Source organism: Xyrauchen texanus, chromosome 49 (assembly GCF_025860055.1).
Source record: "Xyrauchen texanus isolate HMW12.3.18 chromosome 49, RBS_HiC_50CHRs, whole genome shotgun sequence".
In the NCBI taxonomy this organism is placed as follows: domain Eukaryota; kingdom Metazoa; phylum Chordata; class Actinopteri; order Cypriniformes; family Catostomidae; genus Xyrauchen; species Xyrauchen texanus.
In genome coordinates, this window is record NC_068324.1 from 11,835,848 (window position 1) to 11,854,390 (window position 18,543).

The following is an 18,543-nucleotide window of genomic DNA, read 5'->3' on the forward strand; positions in this document are numbered from 1 at the left end:
TTTCATTGTAAGTGCATCACTGCACTTACAATGACAGCTTAACTTGTATTGAACCAAAAATATTCCTTTAAATTCAGAAAGTAAATTAGATTAAATTGCTATATTAAATGCCCTATACGTCCATAATTAATATTATTATCAGCTTCTAATGGAAAAGCCTACATTCATGTGTTTGCATATGAGTACATGCCATTTATTCAAGTTATAAATGTATTTCCAAACACTGTTCACGTTGCCAACACATTGAGTAACAATAAGCTACTGGTACTGGAATCCAGTCAAATCTTATTAGTCAGTGGAAAGGCATACCTACCCCTCACATCAAACCTCATGCCTGACACACCCTTTCCAGTTCTGTCCCTTTGTAATATGGAATATTGTAATATGGATGTTATATTTTTACCTTTTTATTATTCAGACTTAGATGACAAGTGGGCAAGATAATATTCCCTCGACCAGATTAAAAGAGTAACCTCTGTATTATGCCATTGGCTGCTGGCTATTGGTCAATGTTCTCTTTCCTCCTTTTCCCAATGTTTTTCGCTGATTAACATAAAATCTGCTCATGTGACACGTTAATCCATCAGTGGTCACACTACAAATGATTGTGACATGTTAATCCATCAGTCGTCACACTACAAAATATTAAAGCCTGCAGTTGCTCACCTCAGTTTTGGTGGCTTTCAGCAACACCACATTGGGTCAGGTAAGTGTTAAACTTATATGTAACCCTAGGATAGTGAATCTTATAGGAAGGATTCGTTTGGTTATGTCATTTAGTGTATCACTCATACTGATGTTTAGGAATATTTTAAAATATTGATGGTGGTGATGATGGATAATTCTCTGTTCTTCACTGAAAATAAACTGCTGTTGATTGTAACAAGGATGAAGTAATGTTTTAACTTCTCACTTTTTCATCCTTATAACAGCATCTGTATATCAATCCATTTTACTTGCCACAATAATCTCTCATTTCTGCTCAATTCTATGAGTTTTCAGAGTTTCAGCTAAATAATCCTGTACCCTGAAGAAGGCAGAAGTGCCGATACTCATGGGTTTGCAATCCACATTTTTATCGCTGACAGTTTTTAAATAGTTTTTACATGCCAATTCAATAAAGCCGGTTTTATCTAATAACTGAAGTGTGCCTTGTAACCTATTTTTATTAAATAAATTAGTTATAAGTAATCTAATATCAAAGTGGTTGGAAATGTGCAATGAACCTATCACAGGTTGTAACTTTTGCACAATTTTCATTTTATGTACTCTAACAATTTATATGTGAGTAATTATACTTAAGTAAAAGCAATTATACCCTAGTTTTTGAATTTAGGTTTGAATTTTATCAACACTTGAGACTTTGCAACACATGAGACTTATCACATGACATCCACAGATAACCTGCTTTAAACTTGAACTTAAAAGCAAGATGCAATATTTGGTTCTCAAGTTTGTTAATCAGACTAATGATAATTTCTCTCCAGTGCTCAATATAGTAGAAAATATAGTGTATGCATTTGGTTAAATAGAAGTTTTACACATTTCCTGTTTTGGTCAGCCTGTGGTTTCCCATGGTTTAGTTAAAATGAGGTCCCTTTATATCAGACAAAGGTCTTTGAAGGATTCCGCTTGTGATAAATATCTCTCTATCCACAGAACGTTGTACTAAGCATCCGAAGCAATGGCTGTTGTTGTAAGTGCATTTTCATGTCTTTATAAGATGCATTCAGTGTTGCATGTGCTTTTGACTGACCCATGATATTCGAGAGAAGTTTTGAAAAAGAGAGTGAAAGAGAATAGAAATTTATAACAGCAAAACATCATATTCACCAGTATTAAGACCTTGTCATGTCACCCATCATGTGATCTCACCCGACTTGAACCCAAGTTCCTCCAAACCTACTCATTTGTAGAATGAGTTTGTGAACAACTGTTTTTTGAACAAGGCAGTTTTAGAAGAGGGATAGAGCAACTAGCATTAGCGGCTTATCTCCAATCTCAGACTGGGTTTCACCAGGCTTTACACAATTCATGTGAGGGAGCTTAGCATTGGTCCACACTAGATTCCATTGATTAGGGCTCCTAAACCAAGTGTTGCCTCAAGTTTAAGATTATGATGTTTTCATGTCAGTGATCCTGCATGCTGAAGAGTCTTTCTCTACAACTGTCCATAGAGTGGAACATTCCGGATGGTGTCTGAGGAGGAACAGGCCCTCAGAGCTAAATTGGAGCATCTCACAGTCAAAGATCATGGGCCTTTATTTGGAACCTGTGCCCAGCTACCTGATCACACGGTGCAGAAGGTGTGCCAAAAAAGTGTATATTGAAATTGCATATTGTATATTTTAAAGGTGCACTCAGTAACTTTTTGCTCATCTTGGACTTAGTGACACCTAGTGGTGTGGATGCAGCATCATTCAAACTCCATAGTTTTCTGTAACAGATGCCATTGTAGAAATTCACTATTCACAATCAGCTGAAATTTAATATTTTTTTAGATGGTCATGTGATTCTAAAATGGCAGCCCCCCTGAGGGCGTCCCTGCCCCAGAATAAAACTGCTTTTATAAGGTTACTCATGTGAGTGGTCATGATTTTATACACATATTTTGAAATTCCAATTAATTTAATTAGGAGTAAATCATTTTTAAAGGGGACAAAATTACTGAGTGCACCTTTAATTGTCTAAATATGAAATCACTATAGCTGCTCAATAGTGGCGCTTGTTAGGCAGTCAGCACTATTAATGTTGCACATACATGGTCAGGGATTTGAAAAACTCCTAACCCTAAATAAAAAACTTATTCTGTTTTTACTACCGGAATGAATGATACATCAAATCTTGCAGCTCATTAAGGAAAAGTGTGGTAAGTGGTTGGATACAGTTTTTGTCTGCTGGACTAATTGACTTACATTAATTTGTTTGTGAATGCTTGTGATTGGCCAGAAACCCACCTCCCTGCAAGCACATAACCCCTAGCAACCACATAGCAACATGTTAAAAACCTTAGCAACCACATAGCAACGTCCTGGGCCTGGCAACCACTCATAACTAGCATCTTGCTGGTGAGTTTTGCATGAGATATTAATATTATGTTAGTATATTAGCTATATAAAAATTGTATATTAAATTAAATAGAAATAAATCACTACACTTCAAGAATGACAACAAACGCACTAACAATATTATTATAAGAACAAAAGTAACATTAGTATTCATTAATACTGATGTAGGATCTCATTATGATGTCACTGTAGGCTAAAGATGAGCTGAATGAGACGGATGAGAAGCGTGTGGAAGCTGTAAAGGAACTCAGAGGTATTATGAAAGAGAAGGCAGACTCTGGAGATGACGTTGCCAAAGGTGTCCAGGACACCTTTGGGGAAAAACCAGATACAGTGCTGGTGAGGTTCATCCGAGCCAGGAAATATGATGTCAACAGAGCCTATGAACTCATGAAGGGTAAGCAACCAATATGGGCCTCACAGAGCTTTGCCGAAGGGTTTTCATTATTACAATATTTGCTGAGAAGCTCTGTGAATGTCCAGCTCCATCAAATTCACCAATTCTATATCAATTCAAATGTATTTAGAGAGCTTTTATCACAATTCAAATTGTTCCTACAAAGATTAGTATCTTGCAAATCCCTGGTATGGAGGCAAAATTGCTGTTCACTCTAAAACAATCATTATTGTGCCTTTTGTTTTCTCTAAGGTTATGTGCGCTTCAGGCGGGACTACCCTGAGCTATTTGAAAACCTGACTCCAGAGGCAGTACGCAGCACCATTGAGGCAGGATACCCAGGAATCCTGTCGAGCAGAGACAAATATGGCCGTGTGGTGCTGCTCTTCAACATTGAGAACTGGGACTATGAGGAGATCACCTTTGATGAGGTATGTGTGACGCTCCTGTTCTACCTGCTCCGTACGGGACTCGATCTGCCGTCTCCAGTTCAAGGGGGGTTAAGGCTACAGCCTCTAGCGTCAGTCACTAGTGCACCTCTTGAGGTCAAGAGAATGAGGTTTATACACATTGCACAGCTATCTATCAGCTGAAAACCATTACACATGTTTTTGCTGATGTTCCTGATTGAAGATTATTTTACTCTCAGTTTCTGAAAACTGGTTGAAACACATTTTCAATTAAAAGGGGACTCAAATGAGATTTAGTTATGCTTGCACAAGCCACCACTTTCTCAATGCATCACAGCTAAAATAGCCCAAATGATATAGTGAAAGTGATCCAATCTATGTTTGCTCCAGATCCTCAGAGCTTATTGTGTGATCCTGGAGAAGCTCTTGGAAAATGAGGAGACTCAGATTAACGGGTTTTGCATAATTGAGAATTTCAAGGGCTTCACCATGCAACAAGCCTCTGGTATCAAGCCCACAGAGCTGAAGAAAATGGTGGACATGCTGCAGGTGAATATCTTACAGTAAAATAGCTCTTTTAACACACATTCTACACATATACCCTGAGATAAACATAAATTAGTAAACTGATCAACTTTCACATACAGTATATGTCCATCTTTCCACATGCTGAACCCTTATTTACATTTCTGCTTGGGCAGGACTCCTTCCCAGCACGTTTCAAAGCAGTGCACTTTATCCACCAACCCTGGTACTTCACCACCACTTACAATGTGGTCAAACCCCTGATGAAGGGCAAACTGCTGGAAAGGGTGAGTGCATAGGATTAAAAGGGACTTATCATGGAAAACAGAATTTTTCTCACCTAACCCAATAAGGAAACTGAGCCAACAAAATGGATCTTTCGAAAATCATCAAGGTTATGACATCACAACTATTGCATATACAAGTCTTAAAGGTACAGAAGGGTGGAAAATGTTGAAGTAATATTAAATCCTTACTTTTTTTGCATCAAGAACCTAATTTATCATTACATTATAAATGGACATTAGGGAAAGGTATTTAATACTACAAAGCGTATGTCCTCTTCAACACATTAATAGAGCCTTAAAGCAGTCATGGCATGAGGAATTACATTTTCCTTGATCCTTTCAAGGTAAGAATTTGTTGTTCTATAAAAACATACTGTAAGTTTCAGAACTCAAAACTTCTTCTCACTGCAAAAAGAGCATTTGTTGAAACCACAGCTGCCAAAACGACTCATTGATTTTGATGTCACACTGTGGTAGACATTTGCATCTGTCCACCTCCACAACAACACATCAAAGCCTACTTTACCTTATCACTTCCATAGCCCCAACCAGCAGAGGTGAGCAGTGAGATGAAAAGTACAGAGAGTAGATCAGTCAAGAGCAGAGAGCTATTAATAGTGGGCATTTACTGTCAAGACTTAAAGGAGAAGCAGCATCAAAACAGTGTTTCTGACAAAGGGTCAGAATGAGGGTGGAAAATGATCATGTTTTATAAATATTTGACTTTCCTTGTACTAAAAACTTTACTAAAATTATAGGTGAACCTCAAGGAACATATTAAAATAAAATAAGACATGTCTTGACCCCTTTAATGCTTCTGAGTAGATATCATTGTGATGGTTTAAATTAACATTTTGGGTGGAATATAGGGTGATTCTGACTTTCTGTGTTTGAAGGTGTTTGTCCATGGCGATGAGCTGGAGAACTATTTCAAGGAGTTTGATATCGAAATCTTGCCATCAGAGTTTGATGGGAAGGGCTCTAAATATGACGGCAAGGCCACGGCAGCAAAACTTTTTGACTAAATATGCTGTCTGTCAACATACAAAAATGCGTCTGTGTGTATTGTAGTTATGTCGTGTGACAGAATCATTGAAAGATGTTGTTTTTCTAAGAATGAACCCAGCAGCATAGAGATTTATTTTTCTATGCCAAACAGCCAACCTCAATGGGAAAGACCCCAGATGTCATCAAAGAGTAATTATTAATTATGAAAACTCGGAAAATGGAAAATGTTCTCTGTTATGCTGAGTTCTCTAAGAGTGTTTGGCAACCCTTGATGATCTTGCGCAGGCCCCTGCTTTCAGATATCCATATGTATAAGGCCAGAAACGTACATTTAATTGCCTTAGTTTTAAATAAAATCAAAGTGGTATCATAACTTGCTGTGATAAGTCCATTGCACCACTTTAAATGTACTTACTGATGAAGCAAATCAAGCTGAAGGAATATAAATTACTGTCACTATAAATGGATGAAAACATAGGTGTTGTTTTAACATAATGATAACAAAATTTTTACAATGAGAATGACTAATCACAAGAGTGCATTATGTTCTGAATGAAAGACTTTATTTTGAAATTTGAAGTGAGTGAAAACTGGAAATTCTAAAGTATGTGCACTCTTAAAATGATAAATTCTTTATTTCATTATCATTTACTTATTTATTTTAAATGATAATAAATTAACAATTTGGTATGTCAAACCCTTGCTTGTGTGCTGCATTTTCCGTTTTTCACCAGTTGGACAAAAATAATTCATTCTTACACAGTCCTATTGTAAACGTCTCATGATTTCACGTTTTGTCAAATGTCACTGAGTGACACAGACTGTCATGACATGTTGAAAAGGAAAGCCACTGTTCTAGAGAGCAATAAATTACTTAACAATAATTTAATGTCAGTAAAGTAAATAAATGGACATATATTTACATAGATTAAAATATAACCACATAAAACAACATTTAGCAAAGATAATGGAAAGAATCTGATGGTGGTTTACAAGACAATTTATAAATATCCTGAACAAACAGTCCTAACTTATCTGAAAAATTACCTAAAAGATTAATTAAAAGAAGGTGCTGCCAATTTCCACATAATAATGTGCACACTTTCAAACGCCAATTAAATTTTCATCTTTTCACACATACCTAAATATCAACACAAGTTTACAAACAGATAAAATAGACATACTGTATCTGAGCCTCTTGACCAAGTTTAGCTTTAAACTCCAGCAACTGTCAATTCACGAGGCCGCATCTTGTTTAGTACTGTATGTTTTTAACAGAATATAGGCCAACTATGACCTACTTAAACACATATTACATGTCCCACAGCACAGTTTTTGTCCAGCCTTGTAACAATATGCCTTTGATATACATCCCAATAAACTTTTGTCTTTTTTTCTGTGTTTGCACTCAAATTCCTGAAGGTCAGAGCAAACACTGGTGAGTCAGACCTTTAAAAACCATCATCTCACCATTTAACCTCTTTTCAGAGATAATGAGAACACCATAAAGTGTTACGCGTTGTGTTGCACAGCACAAAACACTACGTTTCCAAGTGGCACCGTGGCCTGTGTTTCTCCCACTGGCAGACAGCGTTGGCGTAACTGACAATGACTTTGTCCATCCAGGTAAGGGGTTGAGGAAAGAGAACTGCACCTTCAAAGAAGCCAAGATGACCCCCATGCAGCGTCAGAGCAAAGATCACATTTTGCTTCTTTTCTGTCAGGGCACAGTAAATATATGTTTTAGAAACATCTCAAAATCTACCAAGAAAAGGTCCGAATTCACTAAACATTTGTGGCACTTTTTCAAGATTGGGAATTGCACTGTGAAAGTTACAAATTGAGGAGAAATTTTATTTTTGGGAGAACTATCCCTTTAAGTGGAATGGGCTGTCTGAATAAACAGAAAGGGTTTGATTAAATTATCCACACGATCTGTCCTGCGGAGGATACACAAATTCTTACGTCTAATAGGGTCAGAGATAGGAGGGACAAACCAATGCCACAGTCAAATAATAAGACTAATCTATAATGCAACTATCCATATAGTCATGTGTTTACAATTTAAGAATAAATCAACTTTTAAAAGGGAAGACAAAATGCTTCCTATATCTTTTGTTGTGGATGTTAAAGACCGTGCTTCCAATCAAACTCAACAGCATATTGGCACAAATTCATCTGTCACTGTCTTGGTAAAAGACAACATGGACCATAAGCATGACCGGACCTGATACTTGAAAACATTGAAAAATACAACCCAAACTACACTAAATGCATGTTTGGCCCTAGTGTAAAATCTGGAATCACAAGGAAATCACTGTTAAAGTAGTAAAAATATAATGGTCAAATACCTGCAAGTGTGCGAGGTATTGTTAGCAAGGACTGATGGACTAAAGGATCATCTGAGGAGTTCACCAATAGGAGAGGAACATTGATCTGACAAAGACATGGATATAAAGATAAAAAAGACACAGTTTTCATCCAAATATAACACAGCATCAAATTAAACTGTATGGTATCTGACTTACTAAACAATATTACTTACATTGTGAATATAATGTACACAACTTTCCTTCTCATAGTACTCCTTCAGGGTGCTGTGTCCATGAAACTTCCTAATGCATTACAGAAACAGAGAATCATTATGGGGATATTTCAGTTTTTGACTCTTACACTAGATGCAACATTGCCCTAATGGCATCTAAATGAACCCAAGTAATAAATTAGGGCCTTTAATATGAGTCAGATTTGTCTTATGAAAGCTGTGTAAAGTACCTCATAATGTTGTCATCAATCTGCATTATTGAGGTGGCTGTATACAGATGGCTGAGGTCGGAAAACGCCATCTTGCTAGAACTCATACCAAATAAAATTCCCCTAAAAGATTTACTTCAGTTAGTTACATGTCCTCAGTGAAAATATTATTAGATTTTTCTTTCCATGTCTTCATACTGCTATATATGTGTTTTTATATGGAAAATGAAATAAAAGATGTTTAAGTAATTAATTAATTTAGATGGCTGCAATTTGATTAAACTTTAAAGCACTACTTTCAAATATTACTTACACTTATATTTAAAAGATAATGTACAGTCATTAAACAGACACTCATCATCTCATTTGACATGATCCTGTTAATTACATGGCTACTTACTGAATGAATGAATTAATGTAGATTAAACTTTGATTTCTATTGAAATCATTTAATATTTATTAAATAATATAAATTAATAAATAATAATTACAGAATATAGAGACCACAACATAACACTAGCACAACAATGTATCGGAAATCTGTTGCCTGGGAGAGACAACGGTCAATTCTACAAAAATGATTGCCCACAGAATCCTGCTGTTGACCAATCAGATTAAAGTATTTCAAAATGAAGTGTATTAAATGAAGATATTAACCTGTGAGACAGAATGATTTTTTTCATGTTGTCTGCCATGAGGAAGTTGTACAACCTCCTGCATTTGTCCCACTTTAGAAATGTCTCCTGAGCCCTAAAGCCAAACATACAGAATAGGAAACCTCAAAACAACCTTCACTATGAACAATATTGCTTATGAAGTAAGTTATTGTATAGAATTGAATTATAATTGCTGACCTGAGAGCACTATATCCCTGGCACACACTAACACAGCATATCACTCTCTCCTGATTGGCTGGATTCTCTCCCAGGAACTTGCAGACGATGTTCCCACCCAGACTGAAGCCCACCACGATGAGGTGTGTTTGTGAGAATGTGCGTTTAACAAAGCCCACCATTGCTGAAAACTCCCAGGTACAACCTTTAACATAAAATAAGGTTTACCAAACTAAGTTATTAGCATATTTTTTTTCTCTCCCCTCTTTCTCCCCAATTTGTAATGCCCAATTTCCAATGCGCTAAGTCCTCATGGTGGCATAGTGACTCTCAATCCGGGTGGCGGAGGACAAATCTCAGTTGCCTCAGCATCTGAGACCGTCAATCCACGCATCTTATCACGTGGCTTGTTGAGCACATTACCACGGCGACATAGCATATGTGGAGGCTTCACGCTATTCTACGCGGCATCAACACATAATTTACCATGCAACCCACCGAGAACGAGAACCACATAATGGCGACCACGAGGAGGTTACCCCATGTGACTCTACCCTCCCTAGCAACAGGGCCAATTTGGTTGCTTAGGAGACCTGACTGGAGTCACTCCAACTCAAGGGGTTTTAGTCAGCGTCTTAACTCACTGAGCTACCCAGGCCCCCTAAGTTATTAGCATTCTTTGTTTTTGGTGTATGTAACATATTATAACACCTTAATACATCAATCTACAAAGAAGTTTAAGTCCTAGCTACATTTCTAGTTTATTTTTAAACAACTTTTTGATATATTTAGTCACTTCTTGCATTTAAAAAAAAAATATATATATTGTTCAATAATAAGCTAATTACATTTCATACCACTTTCACAAGCATGCTTGTTGCATACCAAACACGTGGCTTACCGTAGGTGAACATCCTCGGGGAGGTGAGCTCGATGTTTGGCAATGCTCCAAGATGGTTGAGAACGGCGCACCTGTAGCCTTGTTTCTGGGAGTAATCCACAAAGGTCCGTATATAATGTTTCTCACTGTGGTTACCGATCCCAGGGCAGATCACCATGGTGATATCATCTGTGATGAGATACAGATAGATAAACTGTAGTAACAGAAGTGATACCTCTGTCACTCCAGAGAAATCCTCTTAATCATAAACACCCTTAATGCAACAAACAGTGTACGTGCAAGCACAGAAAAATAATGGCAAGTAGCGACATGTAAAAAGACAGGTAAAAACAAATATCACCTGATTAGGAAACCGGTCCAATTAAATGCAAAACACAATTTTAACAAATATGGTCAAGTAGGGCCTGAAACTTAAAAAAAATTATGTTGTTTTTGGTAAGAAAGAGAATGTGTTTAATACTCAGAACATTTTGATTGTCGGCTTTAGGAGGTCAAACTAAATATTATATGTTCCAATTTATTTTATCTTCGTTTTAAAAGAAATTTGCAATTTTTGTAACCCTGTAACCAGAAATTGGGACTAAATGCAGTTTAAAACCCTGATTAAAGTGATATGTATTTTTAATTTTTTTTGCAATTATGTAATTTAATTTTTAGTTTATAAAATTAAGTGGATTAAAAATACAATATTTAAATTTCAATATATATATATTAGGGCTGTCGATTTAACATTTTAATTCAGTGCAATTAATTTTTGTAAAAATAATGCACTAAAAAAATTAACGCAATTAATCGCAATGCCCCGAATTGTAATAAGGAAGATTCCTGAGAAACACAAGCTTGTAGTACCACCTGTTTACTCTAGAGGGCAGTAAGTGAAATTTCAGCTGTATGAGCAACACGCAGTTTATACAGAACAATACAAAACAACCCACAACACAGACATGCGTTATGTTCTTGCTTTCAAAACACTTGATGGAGCACAAATTCGAACTAAGGGATCTCAAGATGTGTTCTAAATATTAAACTATATTTAACTTGACACAGTGACCTAACATTTATATATATATATATATATATATATATATATATATATATATATATATATATATATATATATATATATATATATAATTTTGAAATATTTAAAGATAACTATGTATAATTATTTCATCATTATATATTTAATTATTGTTATATGAGGGGCTTTCTCAGCAAATATTTGCATATGCGATTAAATGTGATTAATTAAATGGGACATCATGTAATTAATTCAATAAAGATTTTAACTTGACAGCCCTAATATACACACACACACACACACACACACACACACACACATATATATATATATATATATATATATATCCCATAAAATAAAGCAATTTTACAATAATTTGGATAACAGGGTTGAATGGTTCAGCTTGACGACAACACAACAACATTTTAAAGGGCGGTATGTAGACATATGATGTGCTTAAAACTAGTTATGTTTCATGCTAGGTTAATTTTATGTTAGATAATTGTTTATCTGAAATATCTAATAGATCTCACAACAGAAAGACATTTTTGGTTGAAAGTGTGAAAGCCCGGCTCACCTCCTGTATTATGGACTCCCTGTGGCTCAAACAGGTCAAAGGTGGCAGTGGCTCCATCTTGCATGGGCAGGTACTTACGCAGCCCACAAGGGCTCGGGGACTTCACCCTCCCCATTTTCCCATAAAGGGCAGTCTGGAGGTGTCCACTCTTTCCCCATAGCAGTGGGGGAATGTACCTGGAAACATGGTTTACAGCATTTTTCAAAGTTATAAAGTGTGACAAACATAAAATTCAAGTGAAGAGAACTCAGTATTTGAATGATACAGACTTAGATACTAATACGCTCCTGGATTCTTCTACAATGATTCTACAGCAAAGAGAGAGATTGCCTCATTTTATTGTATTTCACCATGCAATAAAAAAGCCATCATAACCAGCGGTCCCAAAACCTTCCAAACCCAAAGACCTTTTTTCTTACATTGAACACAAAAGATGTTAGGCATTATGTTAGGGATCCTAGTCACCATTCACATTCATTGCATGGGAAAAAGAGGCAATGAATGTGATTAGTGACTGAACCATACATCTCATTTTGTGTTTCACAGAAGAAGAAGAAAATCATAGGGGTTTGGAACAACACAAGGGTGAGTAAATAATGGCAGAATTTTCATTTTTAGGTGAACGATTTCTTTAAGCACAGAAGCCTGCAGAACCACAGCACTCACTCTTTGCTTAGAGTAGGGCAAGACTTCAACAGGTAGCGATTGAGAGGTGTATCTTGACAGGTGATTTCAGGGGCCGCCGTAGGGCTCTTCAGGTTCAGACTTCGCACTATGACATACAGCACCGTGGCAACAGCAGCCAGCTTCATGCCATCAAGCATGGCAGGCATCTCAGGAGATATGGTGCTGAAATCTGCTTCGACTTGGGCACTCATGGTGATCCGATGGTGGGCTGTCGGTCATATTTTAGTTAATTCGATAACTAGTTTATATAATAAAAAATAAATTTAAAATAAAAACTATTTATATAGCACATTTTTAAAAACAATATTTGCTAAGTGCTTTTATTCTTAAGTACTTTTAAAGAAGATGTACAGATTTTTAAATGTAAGTATTGCAAACATATTGCACATAAAATCCAATTAATACATACCACACTTTAATATCTACTGAAAAGTATGTCCAGGGTGCAAACAGCGCAGATTCAGAATGTCACTGTTCAGTCCTACAGAAGAAAAAAGAAGTGTTCCACAGAATTTAATTCAGTCAAACTATCCGGCATCATGCAGGTGACAGAGGGGGGTTAGGGGGCATCTCTAATATGACAATATTATTGACAGATATCAGCGTCTCCAGATCATTAAATGTCTGATATTGAAGTGCTATATAGTGCAAGTACAGACTTGGTGTCGAATTTTATATTTAAGGAGCCTACCCATAGAACCAGACAATGCGGTTTTCTTTCAGGAATGTAACCCGATTCCAGCTTGATTATGTAATCAGTATGTTGCCCACACAACCCGATGAGCAAATGAATCAATCGCCTTTACGTTTCTCTATACAACCGGAGAATCTATTTCATTAATATAGTGTCAGCATGCACAAAGAAAACAATACCATGTCAGGAGCCGAGAGACTTGTCTTCAAAGTTGTCCAATGACTCAGCTGTGTCGCTGCTATTGACATCTGAAGACTACAAACATGCTCTCGCGCAGCAAAACATTGACTGTATACCCAGCAACTGGAGCGCGCTGAGAGCGTCGCGTCTTCATTCATCGCCTCCGATTGGAGCAGCATTAGAATGACGGCAGAGTGTCTACAGTTCCACTGATATTCATTGCAGCAGTCACTACAATGTCACAGGCATTTGAATCACAATACAATCAACTCTACTGCTGTTCACTAGGTGCTATTTTGTTTATATACTTTTATTATTTTATTATAGTTTATATATACATCATATTTTCATTTAATATAGTTCTACTGAAAAAGACATTCACAGAATAAAATTCTAAAAGGGTTGAGAAATAAAGTTATCTGAGGTGATAAAATGATAAACATGAATAATAGACATTAATGAAAAATATCAAGGTATTTAAAATACTTTCCTTGCATCTTGAATACACACAAATGTACATAACTTATTAATTATTTGAAAAAGCTTTGAAGCTTTTTTTTTTACAAATACAATTATTCTTGAGTCAAAAACATCAATATATTTGTATAGGGTTAATCCATTCCATTTATTATTTATTGATTTATTTATGCTCACATGACAACATGTTTGTTGCATATTTTCACTGCTTAGTTAAAAACAAACAAACAAAACATTATAGCCAACATTTATTTTCTGAAGTATTTCTGCTATTTATGAGACATTTTTATTATACAAATGAGCACCACGTCATTGACTCAAATATATGTTGATTTGCACATTACTGTAGCAAATACATTTCTTATAAAGCTACCCCCAGAAGTGCAATAAATGCAAAACATTTATGTTTGAAATCATTTACTCTCCCTCACGTAGTTCCAAACTCATACGACTTTCTATCTTACGTGGAACAGTCACCATTCACTTTTATTGCAAATTAAAAAAGATGCAATGTGTGAATGGTGAATGAGACTAACAAACCTCCTGTCCCAAAGAAAATCATATGGGACAGGTTTTGGAACACATGAAGGAGAGTAAATGATGACAACATTTTCATTTTTGGGTGAATTGTCCATTTAAAAATTGTGAAGAAAAAAAATTGCAAAATATTGAAGTCTTAAATATATAAACAAGCTAATTCAACTAGGATTAGAGTTTGCTTGATTTGATATCACTTTTGTAAGAGTGTGAGGACTGTTCATGATGCATGGGTTACGGCAGATTTGTATGACGTTGATCAGTGCATTAATGTCTAATGTGTGTTGCCGTTGAACAGCTTGTTTTGCACTTCACCTATATTTTCCAGTAAAGGTTAAAATAATCACCATGAGACACTGGATTTTTCTAGAATAACCAAAGGGTTTATTACAACTTTCAACATCAATATCATGTAGAGTGTACTGGTTGATAGCTAATAACCACAAGATGGCAGGATACAACTGAAAACACACACCATAACATGTCTGGAGCAAGTTGTTTACAATCATGATGTATTACAAGCGCTTTCATCAGAGTGGTATTTTCTCACAGAAATTCTGAGAAAGGGAGAGAACAGATGCAAAAGTGACAACAGCAGTGAATCAACAGTCTAACTGCAGTCCAAGAACATCCCAATGACTAGGCCTAAATATATAATAATTACACAGCAATGGGCTCTTCGAAGTAAATGCACTCGATAATGCAGACCAGATTTGATCTTGTTTGAAATGATTGTATTATTTCCCGTAAGTGCCATAAATGACTCTCAGTTAGTCACTCTAAGTGACACTAAATAAGATGGATATTTTACAAGGTCACCAAGATCTTTAATGCCTGAGGTTGAAATCCAGCTCCTTGATTTACCAGCAGCCCACATCCATTAGGCTATGTTATTAGAAATTAGAAACTCCACTGGAGGAAAATCAACTTCACTTTATATTCAATCAAATCAATTGGGACTGTCTAAAGTGTCTGTGGAGCAGGATTTAGACACAAGCTCTTAAGGCCCCAGCAACAGAGCCAAGAGAAACATTAATAAGCTATTTTTCTTAAAGCATAAAATGGAATCAAGCGGTGCATGGACACTTGCTTTTTGACTTTGCAAAGCCCTTTGAAGTTTGGGGTTAACTAAAAAAGTAGCATCTCATTTTCTTTCTCTGATATAGTCTATTTCTGTCCTGCGTATGATCTTTAAATTTACTTTGCCAGACAGCTTTGCACACAATAGTAGTACATTACAGGGACACAAAAGCACATGATAGCAAGCTATTTTCAGCACAGAACCCCAGTGATCACCAATTGACCAACGCCCACCCTTTACATCGACTTGAATGCATAAATGCATCTTTGCCACAGCAACACTCCCACTACTTCGTGCCCATGATTTTGCACGAATGCAACAGTATTTATGTATTGTTTACGTGACAACAATCAAATCTACCCTGCTGAAAAAATCAGCTGAGATCAGCCTATTGTTTACTGGTCTACAAGCCTGGTCAGGTTGGTGCTCCAAGCTAAAATGCTGAGAACCCGCCTGGCCAGACTGGAAGACCATCTTAATCCAGTAAACTGTTTTCTTTTCAGCTGGGTATTTTGCTCTCCACCACAATTATGAAACACAACCTCCAATCTTCCATTGCATGATTTAACAGAATGACTGTTTATGGAAAAAATTTCCCACTCAAGTTGGAACGCTTAAATAAACAGTTCTAAATTCAGTGAGCCAATCGCTTTAGGACCATAATATGCATTAAGAATCAGCCCATTTTTACCTTTAAGCATCTCAAATGCCCGAAACCACCAAATGTTACCTAGTTCTATAAACCCGAGCGGTTGTGTTTACTGTATCAAGTCAATCTACTGTAGAAATGCACCGTTATTCGCTCCCTAATCATTGCCCGTGGGAGGGGCCGTGGGCGGAGCTATATTATAATAACAGGATGTAATTGGTTGAGTGAAGAGACGCACGTGGAAGCGCGCATATTGCCCCTCTCTCGCCTGTAATCTTGCCCGTAGTCATAACGGCGAACGGATTCGCATATAACGACTCGAGAAGTGACCCGAAAAAACACAATTCGCCACCATGACAACTTTCCCTAGCTTGTTTGATAGTTTTCCACTCTTTGCGGCTTGTTTTCTTGTTGTTTCAATCTCCACTGCCAGAGGTAAGTGCATTTTTTTTAGTCTGTGCGTTAGGCTGCATGGTAAACTATATATGTAAACAAAGCAAGTGATCATGGTTACTTAAAAGTTAATTACCGACTTATGTAGGACAGATTTGTTAATTCCCATGCCAGCAAGTATACATATCTGAACCTTTCTTCTCTTGTTATTTTTTAAAGTATGCTTTACTGTAGTTTCCGATGCTGTAACTCACATTTTAATATTTTGAAAAGAATGAATGATATATTTAACCTACACATAAGTGCTAATATATTGTAGATACAGTATATGAATGTGTATACTAAATATATACAATATACTATGTATATATAAGTGTGTATATACAGTGCACACATATATGTGTATATATTGTGTGAATTTATATATCTTTTCCATGTGTTTATCTTTTAGTAAACAACACATGGTGTCATGAAAAGACTTCCCTGTGGACATATAGTTGTCTCTCTTGGGTCACACTTAATGTTTCAATTCTATTGTGTGTGTCCGTAATGCGTTTAACGCCCCAGGCTCTTTGCTTTGTCCTTCTTTACTTATGTTAGTGTATACAAAACATCATGTCCTGATTTCCATCCCATTACCAGTGACCTACAGGCTTGGGTGGACATCTACAGTATGGTTGCATCTTGGCTAGATGTGTAGGTGCTTTATGACATGTAAGCACTTGTCTTCCAACCTCATTCCGACTAATTTGATCTTTTTAAAGATTTATTTTGCCTAATGTCTAAATTTGTTTCCTCCACATCCCTTGCTCAAAAAAGAGAACTATCCTTTTTTTTGTACTTCAAGCTGTATGACATTGTCCAGATTTAAATGGTCCTATTACTCATGTTAGTCTCCAGATTATTTTGTTCTCCGTTTAAGAACACACTTCCCCATCTGCCGTTGTGCCTCAGGCCATGATCTGGTGATCTACAGTTTGTGGCTCAAGTGACCAAATCCCTTAGTCAGTCCCCATGAATGTGGCCATTAAACATACAGTGTAGCCCAATGAGGTCAGGGAACTTCCTGCCACTGATGACCAGTGCAGTAGGACAGGTTTGTGCAAACTCTGCCCTTTATGAGCTGTACATTTAATCACCATCTTGCTTACAGTTTCATAAAGCAGACTGTGTCTATGATTGGTTTGCGGTTATGTTCTGGAGAGAGTTTTCCACATTAAAGTGCTTTGCATGGACTTTTCATTGAGTTTGGTGTACTTGTCCCTTGGTGTTCTTGATCTTTTTCACACTATAAATGATCAAATTGCCACTCTGCTTAAATTTGCTTAAATGTTTAGAAGTTAAAAGGATAGTTCAGGCAAAAAATATAATTCTGTTATCATCATTTACTCACCCGTGTGCCATTACAAACCTTATATTTTCAGCAGAAAACCAAGGAAGTTTAGCAGCATGTTTATGCTACTCTTTTCCATAGAATGACAGTTAATGGTAACATTGGGGTTGTCATGCTTCAAAATGACATAACGCATCATAAAAGTAGTTCATATGTCTTGCATACACTATATTTTAAGTCTCCTGAACCCATTCTTTTCTGAGAAAAATTAAAGTTGTTATTCACCGAAAATCTCCTCCTCAGCCTTAGCTTGCAAATCTTATTCATGCTCATGTAAACTGATCAGCCACAACATCAAAACCACCTGCCTAATGCTGTGCAGGTCACCCTCATGCTCATCTTAGAATAGCATTCCGAGATGTTATTCTTCTCACCACAATTGTACAGAGCACATAAATGTTCACATCAACCATCAGAATGGGGAAAAATTATGATCTCAGAGATTTGGAGCATGGCATGATTGTAGGTGCCAGACAGGCTGGTTTGAGTGTAAAACAATGCAAAAACCCAAACTTATAAGTCAGCTGAGAGTGTACACTAATTATAGTGACCATCAGGGCCGGCCCGAACCAATAAACAAACTAAACATTTGTTTAGGTCCCCGTGATTGGTTCGGGGCCCCACCCACCACCCCCATTTATTTTATTTTTTGATAATTAATTACTCTAATC

General features: G+C 36.6%; 3 protein-coding genes across 5 annotated transcripts in view; 2 read left to right on the forward strand and 1 right to left on the reverse strand.

Moving 5' to 3' along the window:
- The first annotated feature begins 638 nt into the window (after positions 1 to 638).
- On the forward strand, positions 639 to 6,392 carry LOC127640512 (retinaldehyde-binding protein 1-like). Its single transcript, XM_052123115.1, has 8 exons — positions 639 to 706; positions 1,660 to 1,696; positions 2,178 to 2,306; positions 3,261 to 3,465; positions 3,718 to 3,896; positions 4,266 to 4,424; positions 4,577 to 4,687; positions 5,584 to 6,392. Exons 2-8 carry the CDS (start codon positions 1,685 to 1,687, stop codon positions 5,710 to 5,712), a joined length of 924 nt encoding a protein of 307 aa, XP_051979075.1. The 5' UTR covers positions 639 to 706; positions 1,660 to 1,684; the 3' UTR covers positions 5,713 to 6,392.
- A 139-nt stretch (positions 6,393 to 6,531) lies between these two features.
- On the reverse strand, positions 6,532 to 16,199 carry abhd2b (abhydrolase domain containing 2, acylglycerol lipase b). Of its 2 annotated transcripts, none has more exons than XM_052123114.1 (11): positions 16,129 to 16,199; positions 12,878 to 12,949; positions 12,448 to 12,676; positions 11,782 to 11,957; positions 10,184 to 10,351; positions 9,304 to 9,487; positions 9,107 to 9,199; positions 8,471 to 8,572; positions 8,241 to 8,310; positions 8,047 to 8,131; positions 6,532 to 7,412 (listed from the first exon to the last, which is right to left on the reverse strand). In XM_052123114.1, exons 3-11 carry the CDS (start codon positions 12,657 to 12,659, stop codon positions 7,237 to 7,239), a joined length of 1,266 nt encoding a protein of 421 aa, XP_051979074.1. In that variant the 5' UTR covers positions 12,660 to 12,676; positions 12,878 to 12,949; positions 16,129 to 16,199; the 3' UTR covers positions 6,532 to 7,236. The 2 variants fall into 2 exon arrangements, with proteins under 2 accessions (XP_051979074.1, XP_051979073.1); XM_052123113.1 differs by lacking the exon at positions 16,129 to 16,199 and adding an exon at positions 13,342 to 13,489.
- A 138-nt stretch (positions 16,200 to 16,337) lies between these two features.
- Positions 16,338 to 18,543, forward strand: part of LOC127640662 (lactadherin-like) — a 28,837-nt gene continuing 26,631 nt past the window's right edge. The window contains exon 1 of one of the 2 annotated variants that reach the window (XM_052123350.1): positions 16,338 to 16,521. In XM_052123350.1, coding sequence (XP_051979310.1) covers positions 16,440 to 16,521 — 82 coding nt within the window. In that variant the 5' untranslated portion in view covers positions 16,338 to 16,439. The remainder of the gene's footprint in view (positions 16,522 to 18,543) is intronic. The other variant, XM_052123352.1, reaches the window with a different exon arrangement.

Excerpts from the sequence above, each read along its gene's own strand:
- abhd2b (XM_052123114.1), bottom strand. The coding sequence starts at position 12,659 with ATGAGTGCCCAAGTCGAAGCAGATTTCAGCACCATATCTCCTGAGATG. Across the intron at positions 9,488-10,183 it reads CCCGAGGATGTTCACCTACG|GTTGTACCTGGGAGTTTTCA; the intron begins GTAAGCCACGTG and ends TTTATGTTAAAG. Across the intron at positions 8,573-9,106 it reads AAAATCATTCTGTCTCACAG|GGGAATTTTATTTGGTATGA; the intron begins GTTAATATCTTC and ends TAAATCTTTTAG.
- LOC127640512 (XM_052123115.1), top strand. Across the intron at positions 2,307-3,260 it reads CTGATCACACGGTGCAGAAG|GCTAAAGATGAGCTGAATGA; the intron begins GTGTGCCAAAAA and ends ATGTCACTGTAG. Across the intron at positions 3,897-4,265 it reads AGGAGATCACCTTTGATGAG|ATCCTCAGAGCTTATTGTGT; the intron begins GTATGTGTGACG and ends TGTTTGCTCCAG.